This window comes from Sorghum bicolor, chromosome 9, assembly GCF_000003195.3.
Source record: "Sorghum bicolor cultivar BTx623 chromosome 9, Sorghum_bicolor_NCBIv3, whole genome shotgun sequence".
In the NCBI taxonomy this organism is placed as follows: Eukaryota; Viridiplantae; Streptophyta; class Magnoliopsida; order Poales; family Poaceae; genus Sorghum; species Sorghum bicolor.
This window is the reverse complement of record NC_012878.2, coordinates 2,127,741-2,139,707: the sequence shown is the minus strand read 5'-3', so window position 1 is coordinate 2,139,707 and position 11,967 is coordinate 2,127,741. Positions and strand designations below refer to the sequence as shown.

At 44.4% G+C, this 11,967-nt stretch overlaps 1 protein-coding gene across 2 annotated transcripts; it reads right to left on the bottom strand.

Annotated features, from left to right (window-relative positions):
• Positions 902 to 6,535, bottom strand: LOC8068148. Of its 2 annotated transcripts, XR_002447308.1 has the most exons (3): positions 6,326 to 6,534; positions 2,054 to 6,169; positions 902 to 1,229 (listed from the first exon to the last, which is right to left on the bottom strand). XR_002447308.1 is itself a non-coding variant. In XM_021447069.1 (2 exons), exon 2 carries the CDS (start codon positions 6,153 to 6,155, stop codon positions 2,109 to 2,111), a length of 4,047 nt encoding a protein of 1,348 aa, XP_021302744.1. In that variant the 5' UTR covers positions 6,156 to 6,169; positions 6,326 to 6,535; the 3' UTR covers positions 1,826 to 2,108. The 2 variants fall into 2 exon arrangements, 1 of the variants encoding a protein (XP_021302744.1); XM_021447069.1 differs by lacking the exon at positions 902 to 1,229 and having other exon boundaries at positions 1,826 to 6,169; positions 6,326 to 6,535.

Here is an 11,967-nt window from a genome sequence, read left to right as displayed (position 1 = left end):
AGCATGTCTGCCCTGAAGCCCTAGCGTTTTTCTTTTTGCGACGAAAGAAAAATTATATTAGATATTAGTTGGATACATGAATACGTTACAAGCACTCTGGATTATATAAATATCCAGAAAAAAAACATCTAAATTATACCTAAGCTGTAAATAGCTCCAAATCTCAAAACCAAATTTGTATGACGTTTTGTAGTATGGATGACCACACAGACAAACACTTGGCAAAATGCCTAATGAATAATGGCTAACATTCATGTAGGCGAAGTTGAGAAACTTCTTTATGGTGTCTTCTTTTTTCTGCCACTGAAGAATGAGAAAGACTGATGTGAAATTTATTCTCCCTAGTCCTTTATCGTGACCAAATCTAACCACGATAAAATGAAGAAACCATAACGGCGACACTATCTCCGTCTGTCGCCTCCGAAAATAAGTCTTCATATCGTCAAATCGGTGAGGATGCCGACGCCATAGTTGTTGCCCACATTTTCAACGAAGCCGCCATGGAAAAAACAGTTTCACTCTACCGTCTGAGTCATCGGGGAACATCCCCAAAGCCCTAGTGTTTTGTCCTCAAGGTTCGTCAGTTATTTGTCAACTCTTGTTTTAGGATACGTGTAAGTTCCAGATGGCGTTAGTCAATACAGTAGTATGGTTGCCGTGATACTAACCAAAAAAATGTGTAAATGGTGAAACGTATAAATGCTACATTGACCTTTTATACATAATTGTAAACTTTATCACGATTTATTTATTACACTAGCACCTGTTAGCTGTTATTAACCTTTACACTACACTCATCAGATGGCTGTGCCTGTGGCTGCTTGGCTTAAGGACATTAAAGTAGGCAGGCGGCATTCGTAACAAAGCATCAGACACCAAAATTCACGGTAGCAGCAGCCTCTAAACGGAAGGAATCATCCATTATCGACAGACATTTCATTTCATCATCCAAACGTGAACACACATATAACACATAAAATGCCTAATAATAACTTTAAGATTAGAAGTGTGTCACAGCTGCTACGGCTGCAGCAGCAGCACCACTAGGGGAAAAAAAAGGCAAACTACAGGAGCCCATTTAAATTATGGCAAGAATGTACAAGCTATCTCAACTACAAAAGATTGGTTTTGGCAGAGTCAAAGCCTCGTACAGCAGTTTCTGCTATGGTGTCACAGGTGCATATATATATGTATAATAGCAACAAGAAAATGAATGCCCGTCTTCTATCCTGCAAAACAAACAAGTAGCCGTCACAATGGGGTTCACGGATAAAGGGACAGCAGGGTTTGTGTTATCCAATGGTTAGAAAACAAGTGTGGTTATCAGAAATTCCGAATATTTGCTGAACAAGGATGAATGCTACTGGAAAAGGCGTTTCCTCGTTTGATATCTAGTATCATGAGCTATTTGTAATTATCATTTGAAATACATAAACATCTATTTGCAGGGAACCACGTGATCTATGACTGGGGCATGAATACTCATGGTCAGCTGCCCCTGAAACTGCTCCAAGCAGAACTATATGATGAATTAGAGTATATATAGATATCCTAAAATGAAGTGGGGCTACAGCATCCTGACTATAACTAAGCACGGACTGAGCAGCTGGGTACCAGATATATATATTACTGACAAAAGAAAACTGCCTTGGTGCTAACTTCATGAATGAAATCATAAAATTCAAGCAGTGCATTATTAGAATAGTCTCACTCTTTCAAAAACAATCTGTAATCAACATCTGAAAGAAAGTTGCCTATTTACAAAAAAATAGAACCACAAGGCCACACTATGGTAATCACATGTCAAAAGAAAGCAGTAAGCACATAAGAACTATAAGATGACAATATAATCCTGCAGAAAGTATAACATGACGATTTCACTATAAAACAGACTGAGCTGTGCTGAAAATCCATCTTAGCATTTCTATTTTACATTACTGCAGCTTAGAGGGAAAGAGAAATAACACTAAGAATGAAACAATTTCTCCTAATACTAGCCAACTGTAGCAAAATAAGAACGACACAGATGAAATATAGTTTCTGCAGAAATTACCTATGCTGACCCCTTCAACACATTTCTAGCTGATTGAACCGTGATATGTTCTTATTCATGGTGAGGTGGCATCCATGCTGGTGTTCTCAGGAAGCGCCGTATTGGTTTTGTTCTGTTCTGGGAGTGACTGCCAACTTGCTGTACTGTCATCAGCCCTGCTGCCTGGTTTTGCATCTATTGAAGTCGAGCCACCATCATCTGGTGTTGCATCAATGTAAACAACTCCACCTGATTCTTCATAATTTTTTGATGATGGAACAGCATTAAGATCAGGATCACCTTCCAGGCCACCAGAAGAAGGATTTTGAGTAGGATGATTTCCCTCGTCGTTAGCTTCTCCTGACAATGTATCTCCATGGTCTGTCTTTTGTTTTTTTGCATTGCATGCTGAAGGGGTGCCAGTGCCATCGTCATCAATATCATCGTTTGCTGCACCTGACTCTGCAAGATCAGAGATATCCCTCCTTGGTCTCTTCCATTTCTTTGTAGATGATGTGCCATCATCCTCAAAATCTTCCTCCTCCCTGCCCCTGTGCAGATAGGTCCACAATTTTTTGTCATTATCATATAGCACACAAGGGTCACGTTCATAATGCAAACGATCCAGAGCTCCACTGACAACTTGATTAATTGCAGCCTCTTTATTGGCTTCTTCATGGTTTAGGTATTGTGAATCCCTGAGTAGTGTGCAGACATCGGCTCTAGTTCCAGTTCTTGCAGGCAACCTAGACGCAGCATCCCTTACAAGACAGAGGATAGTGACATGTGGCGGTCGATCAGGTAAGAGCATGGGGTGACCCCTCGCTTTCGCTGTTGGCTTTCCACCTCCTCTTCTCAAGGGAGCAACTATAGACTTCTCCCCATCAGCAGCAGTATAGCAAAATGCTCTATCAGGTATTGAGTACCTCAAAAATTCCTCACGCTGGAAATATGCCCTTGCTTCATCTGAGCTTGGGCTTATTGTGTTCAGACTTTTCTGTGCTTTAAGCTCCTTGAACCTTTCCTTCAAATCCAAGTTTGCAGGATTTGGTGGTGGAGGTGATGGAAGGGAACCTATCTGCTTAAGGGTTTCCTGGCCACTTTTCAGCCAATTAGAAAATGCATCAACCAACTTAACAAGCATCTTGTGCGGTATACTCCATGCTTCAGCAGAAGTTTCTTCATCAGGGTCATCATATGATGAAATAGAAGGTGCTGGACCAACCCAGAACCAACTTTTGTTTGACTTCTCATAGGCAACTAATGCTTTCCAGCCCTTTGCACCTAGAGGAGCTGTTCTAGATGAAAGTACTTTCAATACTCCTCGAACTAAATCCTGGAGGGGCTCCTGTGTTTCAAGTATCCTAGGATCTCCAGGATTTGCTCTAATTCGATTGACGATCTCTTGAACAGTAAGCGCCGGTGCATTGATTGGTACAGTTTGCTCTGCAGCACTGGCATTTGCACCCTCATGTTCTGCAGCACTGGCATTTGCACCCTCAAGGACCTGTTCAGCTTGATCTGTTGTACTTTGTTCTTGGTGAGGCGTTTTGCTGCGTTCTTCACTGTTGAACCATTTTTTGTCCTCTCCATCTGGTTGCTTCACTGTGGCTGGAGTATCCTCAGTAGGAGTGACCATAGCCTTCTTTACGGCAGTTAATAGATGTACAACAGAGAACGAAAAACCAGTATGGATCGTTGGTGTTATCGGTACATACTTCTTCTTGGGCTTCTCAACCTTCTCAGGCTTCTCAGGCTCTGGAGCTACCACATTATTTTCAGGTACAGCAGCAGCTGGTTCTGCTAAAATAACTGCATCTGTGGTGCTGCTCTCTGGCTTCTTTTTGCTTTTCTTCTTGGATCCACCAATGTTCTCAACAACCTTTGGGCCAGATGACAAATGCTCACCATGCTCATCCAGGCTAGGAACTTCGACTCTTCCTTTTGCTTTTTTGGAGCTAGAGCTGATTCTTTCAGTACCACCATGATCACCATTAGAATCTTGGACTGCATAACCTGATCTACTAGCAAGCTTTTCATTCTCCACCAACCTGGATGAGTCATTTGCATTTTCATTGACTTCATGCAGATCGGAGTTATCATAAACATGCATGTCCAGATTTGCCACCCCTTTCCGTTTCCTTTCACCACTTGCTGCAGGAGGTTTTATGACATCACTAATCTGTTCTGTCATCATCACATCCACATCACGTAAATAACCAGTCTCTGAAACCTTCCCTTTGAACCCTTTGCTCTGGGAGGGTTCTAAATCTGCATCAGCAGTAGGATAGTTCATTTTTGCCACTTTAGGAAGCTTGTTTGACTTTTTGGCACCATGTGCTGGTTTATGATACCCAGAATGGTGACGCTCTGTCTTCCGTTCGAGATAATGCACTTCGCCGCCATCTTCAAACTTTTCCGATGAATCAGATTCTGTCTCCTCACTTTGAGCATAGACAGCATTGCTCCTGGAGTGCTTCTGGCCAGTCCTATCTAGTTGTGTACTGGATTTACCTGCCATCTTCGCCTGTGATATCTTGCTTCTAGGGTCAGAACCAACACGGGCATCATTAACCTGTTGCTCAATACTTTTATACGACTTAACCTTCAGGCCATAACCAGCTTGATCTTTCCTGCTCCTGTAATCACCCGCAGACTGCCCCATCTGCCAGTCATCTAAGTTACCAGTGTGGGTACCAGATGGCCAGTTCATCTCATCACCCATTTGAGCTTTATTAGTGTGCACACCTTTTCCACCTTGTACCCAGTCTCTCTCTGAGTACCTTGCATTCCTTCTTGTGTCAAAATATGGAGGATCATATGCTGCTGCTAAGGTGACTCCCTGATTAGCACTGGGATTCCTGCCATAGTAGTAAGGAGAGGCAGTATGGTTATCACTGTAGTTATTTCCATACAGATTGCCATCATAGCTCGTAGTCACTTCCTTCTTCTTCACTGGCTTGGGCAGCAGCCTCGGAAACCGAGATCTTGACGAATCCCTTTCATATCCTAGGTCATCCGAGTAAAGGCCGTCTATGCTCCTGTGATGTTTCCCTCTATGCACGCCCGAATCATACCCATATGCATTATTATCTTGACGAGAAAGCTCAGAGAGTGCCACCACAGCATCGTGGCCAGACCCCCCCATGTACTCCTCATCCACTCCTTTGGGTGTGCCCACTCGCAGCAGCCCCTTCGACTTCTCTTTCACTAACTTCCCTGCCTTCTTCTGTCCACTCTTATCATGCTTGAACCGAGCTAAGACCTGTTCCCCAGACCCCCTGCTCTCGGAATCAGTCTCTGATCCAGCCCGTCTCGCCGAATCTAGAGCTTTTCTCTGCTGCTGCTGCTGCTGCTGTGCCTTCATTGTGTCCAACATCCTCAGCCTCTCATCAAGGCTGTATCCCTCGCGGCCCTTCCAGCAATTCTTGATCTCCCGGAGCCCGCGCACCATGGAGTTGTGGTAGCTCTGCAGCCAGTAGTAATGCTTGCGCCGCTCCGCGAAGCGGGTGCCGCGGCGGTACAGATTGACCCTCGGGTCGCAGAGCCCACCCTTGAGGCGCTCAAAGAGGGCGGCAAGGGGGCTCCCAAAGTGGAAGTTCTGCCCCGCGAGGAGCTCGACGAGCGTGCGCGCAAAGGTCTCCTGGTCCATGTCGGGCAGCAAGGCGGCGAGGCGCAGCCGCTCGTCCTCGCTGAGCAGGGTGTTCCAGGCATCGAGCGAGAGCACGTCGCCAAGGCCGGCGAGGTCGTAGAGCTCCAGCGGCACGGCCACACTCTGGTCCCCGACCTGGCACATCTCGGCGCCGGGCTCGCCAAGCTCCGCGACGTCCAGCTCGTCGGAGCCCATCCCCGAGTCCCCCTCGTCCTCTTCCTCTTCCTCGAGCTCATCCTCCTCTTCCTCCTCCTCCACCTCCTCCGGCTCCTCGCCTCCGCCGCCGCCACCGTTGTCCTCGTCGTCGTCCTCGCCGCCGGCGGAGAAGCCGTCGGCCTCAGACTCCTGCGACGGCGTGGCCCGCGACTGCGATTCCTCCTCCTCATCGTCCTCCGTGGCATCAGGCGAGGCCTCCTCGCCGCCGTCAAGCCTAGGGAGCCGGACGCCGGCTCCAGTCCTCACGATCGCCATGGCCTGCCTCCCACCTACGCCAAAAAAGAAAACACCGCAACAAAGCCAAAGCAGTTAAAACCCTAGCCCCCAATCCACTGCCTCCCAGCAACAGGAAGGAAGGAAGGAATCAAGCAGGGGGGCGCAGTAGTACACAAGGAGCGGAGCGGAGCGAAGCGAAGCTCACTCACCGGAACGAGCCCCACGCGGGGAGAAGCGGAGCGGCCGGGATGCGACGAAACCCTAACCCTAGCGCGCGGGCGCGCGCGGCGGCGAGCGAGAGGACGGGACGGGAAAGGTGGGGGGCAAGTTGTGATGAGGGGAGGGGCGACGAGGCGCTGGGGTAAATAGTGGTGGGTTGGGGGGGAGGAAGACGACGGCGACGTGGCGCGCGCGGGAGCCGTCGGATCGGGGGCGCAGGGCCGCCGCGGGGGAGTGGCGGCGGGTGGGAATAGGGCGCGGGGGCAGGGGGCGGCCCGCAAAAGTGTTTTTAGGAGTCGGGGTGCGGAGAAGGAGACGGAGATGAGGGAGACGCACACGAGGAAGGGGAAAGCTCGCCGGGTTCGCGGGCGCGGGGCCCGGTAGCCCGGTAACTCTGGCACGTGGGCCCCCACTCTACTCTCCTGGAGGGTTCCAGGGTTTGCGCGGGAACGGAACTTCGATCGCGGGGCTTTTCCGTTGGTTGACGAATGACGACACTCCGTCATCGTCTAAATTATATAAATAAATAAATAAATTGTTTTATCTTTTCTAGATACGTATATAGCTTTTAATGTATATCTATATAACTTTATTGTATATCTAGATATATATTAAAAATTATATATCTAGAAAAATCACGATAACTTGTAACTTAGGATAGATGAAATATATTGTTTAAATATAAAACTTTTATAATAATTTTAACTATGTTTGAAAAACAAGTGTTATTATTAATAACCCCGAATAGATATGTTATGAAAATATATTTCTAATTAATATAATAATAATTATCCGGTAGAATAAATATTGATAATTCTAATAGATTTGGATCTAAAACCTTAGTTTGTTTCTTTGTGCAAAAGAAATCTTAGTTTTGGAGACTCAAAAAAAGTGGCTCTCCAAATAGCAACCACTCCACGGCATATTCTTTTTCCCCCTCCCGATCTCTATTTTTTTCTAAAAAAAATGCATAATATATATCTTTTTATATGGGCCTTGTTTAGTTTAGTCAAAAATTAAAAAAAATTCAAGATTCTCCGTCACATCGAATCTTGCGGCACATGCATGAAGCATTAAATATAGACGAAAACAAAAACTAGGCCTTGTTTACTTCCACCCAAAACCCAAATTTTTTTAAGGTTTCCCGTCACATCGAATCTTTAGACGTATGCATGTAGTATTAAATATAAACAAAAATAAAAACTAATTGCACAGTTTTGGTCGAAATTTACGAGACAAATCTTTTAATCCTAGTTAGTCTATGGTTGAACAATAATTACTACAAACAAACGAAAGTGCTACAGTGTCGCGAAATTTTTCCCTTGGGGAACTAAACACAGCCCTAATTGCACGGTTTGCCTGTAAATCGCATGATAAATTTTAAGCTTAGTTAGTCTATAATTAAATAATAATTATATAATACCTTAAAAAAAATTTGGAACTAAATAAGGTCATGATGAAATCGCAGCACGTGCTCCCTCGTGTATCCTCTCGATGTGGAAGATGCCTGACCGCATTTCTACTGATAATATCCAATCACTATGACGCCCATGAGTAGCATACATCTTTGAACCTTTTTTTGCGTTGAAGAGCAAAGCCTTCCATTAATTGGTTGAACATAGTTGCTCTTCCGCCTCTGAAAGTTCATCCTGCTTTGGCGTCTTGGAACCCTACTCGATCTCCCTGGAAGATGACCCAGAACTCACACCGCAAGCGACCCCTGGAGCCAGGTTAATTGGCGCCGACCCGTGGGTCCAAATATCGAATTAAGTTTCCAGATGGGCTAAATGTAAATTTTTTTTTAAAAAAAAAGGCTAAAAAATAAAAAATTGGGGTTACATTATGTCACTCTGTGATATTTTCTGTGGCACCTGATTGTAATAATTTGGGATAATCTCGTCTCGTAGGTATATATGCCTGTGTTAATTAAAAAGTAAAAGGCCCTAAGAAAAGAAAAAAAAATCACTCAACATCTTTTTTTTTTTTGAGCAGGAAATCACTCAACATCTGGAGAGCAACTTTTGGTTGGTTTCTACCGTCCAGGTGTCTTGCAGGCCAACGGCCCACAGAAGGAGAAACAGGCCTATAGTTAATGTGGGCCGTAAATAGGCCCAGTGCTTTGACCGCTATGACTCGGCTGGGATTGGGCCAGTTGGTTCCTGGAAGGAACAGAATAGCTGTGAACTAAGCCCAATGTGACTTGGCAAACAAAGTGTCGTTTGATTGTTTGAAAAAAGGGATTAGTGGCCGAGAGTGTGCATTCTGATCTGACCTGCTATTTTTATACTAAGGTTTGATGAGAATTGGGTCATATGGACCAAAACGAACCCTAATCAAGGGAGGAGCAATTCTCTAGTTTGCCCCCTGAAAGTGTTGGTGTAATTGTCGCTAATGATTTGTTAGCCTTTGAGTAATAAAGTTCACCCTTGTCTATGATAAATATATTTGCAGTAACTAAAAAACATAACCTAGTGTCATCACCCGTACTCGTACTGAATAACATGTTGAACAAGATACTCATAGAAACCAGCTTAATTTAGATAAAAAAAGCTTATTACTATTGTTCCTGTATGCCCCATTGCCATCACTATCAATGTTAAGTAATTAAAAAAACACCAATCTATGATGAACTTGGCATCTTTTCAAGTAAAAATATAGGCAGCAAAATTAGAGGTGAAGAGGAGTCAAACTTGGATAGTTAGATTAGATGCATGACTACACCTCCCACCGCAATCATCATCAACGTTAGTAGTGGTACAATGCAACACTTGTATCTAGCTAGCTAGCTGCCAATATGTGGGGTGATCATGACCCATTTATAAGTGTCTTGAGGCCTTGTTTAGTTCGTGATTGGATATTAATCATTAAATAAAACAAAAAATCTACAGTAGCCAAATTCAAAAACTTTTTGGAACTAAACAAGGCCTGAGCAAGTAGCTATTAAGCCACGTCCTCTAGACTCGTTAAATAAAACTTTAAAAAGGCATAGTACAAGCATGCATCTTGAGTCCAACATTGGATTCGACCTCCAAATAGCCAACCCTCCTCAAACTCCTTCAAACCAACCTATGGTGACTTAACACTATATAGGATTGTCCACGACAAAAGAACCACACCGCGCTCGATCATCATCATCATTTTCATTCTCCTTGGGCTCAAGCCATGATGTTAATGATGATGATGATGATAAACCCCAGCAGCCCCGCCCGCCCGAAAAAAGAGCTCATATTGGTTTGTTTTTTCCGCCTCCATCTAGTGAAGCCCATGATCGAGTCTATGGGCTGGCAATGCAAGAGCAAAAATTTCTCAGTCCAAAAAATTTAGGCTCGGCCCAGGCCTAAGCTGGACCAAACGAGCAAAAACATGAAATAGTTTTTTTTTTCTTCTCTTGTAGTACTCCTACATACATACATCTATATCTATATCTATATCTATATCTATATCTATTCTATCTATATCTATATCTATCTATACCTACTAATAAAGAGGTAAAATTTCAGTCTGCATTTTTTTTTTCTTCTGCTCCTATCTCCATTCGGTTTGCGGAATCGGCGTTCGGCTGATTCCGTACGTGTGGGCCACGCTGATCCTGATTGTTTGGCCGAGGCCGTCCGGCGTTTCAAAACTACTCGATGGCCACATAATTGAGCTAGAGATAGGTGTCCTAGGGCCTTGTTTAGTTCACCCGCTACGAACGACATCCATCAAGCCCAAAGTCAATGCGTGACAGAATTCTTAATTAATTTCGCGCGGCTTTATTTATACGGTGGAGCCCGCATGCAGTGCAGGCAGGCCAGCTGCTGCAACTGCAAACCTTTCATGGAAGAGAGGCAGAGAGCGGCATGGTGATCTGATCGGTGTGGGCCAGGCGTTGGCAGTGGCAGTGGCAGTGGCAGAGAGGGGGCCCCACTGTGCTGCGAGTTGACAACACTTGGAATGTTATGGGTAAAGACAAAGCATTAAGATCGATGCATTATTGCAGACTTGTTGCAGTATATAGTGTCGTCGCCGCCGTCCATACTTCGATCGTGTCCGATCTCCTCTTCTGCGTGGTACGTGCAGGGCAAGGGCATGCAGCAGCAGCACAAGTGCGTGCGTGTGTGTGTGTGTGATACACACATACATACTAGTACATGTGTAGAGTAGAGACAGGAATGCAGTAGCCAGTAGCTAGGTTTGGCATTGAACGTGTAATTAACTGCTCGATCGGCGTGCATGGCTGCCTCTGCGTGACTGCGTGGTGCTGCCTCTCCATGCATGAATGAAGAGACACAGGGGGAGAGAGAGACCTGCCGCTGCTGCTGGTGTTGGCGTGAGGAAGAAGAGAACCGACGCATGCAAGACCCAGACGACATGGCCTTGTTTAGATACACTCAAAAATTTACAAGATTTCCCGTCACATCGAATCTTGCGGTACATATATGAAGTATTAAATATAGATAAAAAGAATAACTAATTGCACAGTTTACCTGTAAATCACGAGACGAATCTTTTAAGCCTAGTTACTCTTCCATAATTAGACAATATTTGTTAAATAAAAACAAAAATGCTACGTGTTAAAATCTAAAAACCTTTTGCATCTAAACAAAGGCTATAGAATGATTCATCAGATGATGGGGAGTGGTCACATCATCGTCACATGCATCTATAGGATCGGATCAGATCCATCGACGATCTCGATGACCGATCGATGCTGCTGCCGCGCGCAGCAGCAGCTTGGAGGAGTACTCCTACCTGCTGCTATAGTATCCTCTTCCTCTCTCCCCGCGCGCCTATAGCTACGTCTCTGCATGCATGCATGCACGCTGCTGCAGTGCGCGCGCATGGCAATGGCAATGCCATGGCGCATGCGACGACAAGGGGGATTGGGGGTCAGCCCGATCGAGGCCGGCCGGCCGGCTGGGGCAGCCTCGCACATGCATGCCATACTAAGGCCTTGTTTACATCTTCTTCCTTTTTATTTTGATACCGTAACAATTTTATTTTTAATTGACAAACATTGTCCAATTATAGAGTAACTCTAGGTTTAAAAGATTTGTCTAGTAAGTTATAGGTAAACTGTATATTAATTAGTTTATATTTATATTTATATTTAATGCTCTATGCATATATCACAAGATTAGATGTGATAAAAAATCTTAAAAAGTTTTTGGTTTTTGGGTGAACTAAACATTTTCTAATTCGCCATGGGTATATATATATATATATATATATATATATATATATATATATATATATATATACGTACGTACCAGTGATCGACCAGTCACGCGAATGCCAGGCATGCAAAAGCTCCGATCCCTGCTGCTCTGTGTACGGTATATATGACGACGACTGTGCACGGTGCCGCCGCGCGGTACCTACTCCGTATTGTGTTTTCATATAGGGATCGTCCCTTGTATATATACCGTGGAAGTACTTCATACGCCATCCATCAAGGGGCTAGCTAGGAGTATCTTTCATAATACTCGGCACTTTCCAACTTGCTATTCGATTTCAAGTCCTCATTTAATTTAGTTGCTTGTCTTTTTCTAGATTTATCCTAAAATTTAACATCATTATTGTTTTGATGCATGACAGAGGAAGAGGATAGCTAGTGTTCTCTCGATATAGCATCATAGTGTATCTCTAA

Coding starts and splice junctions, on each gene's coding strand:
- LOC8068148 (XM_021447069.1), bottom strand. CDS start 6,155: ATGGCGATCGTGAGGACTGGAGCCGGCGTCCGGCTCCCTAGGCTTGAC.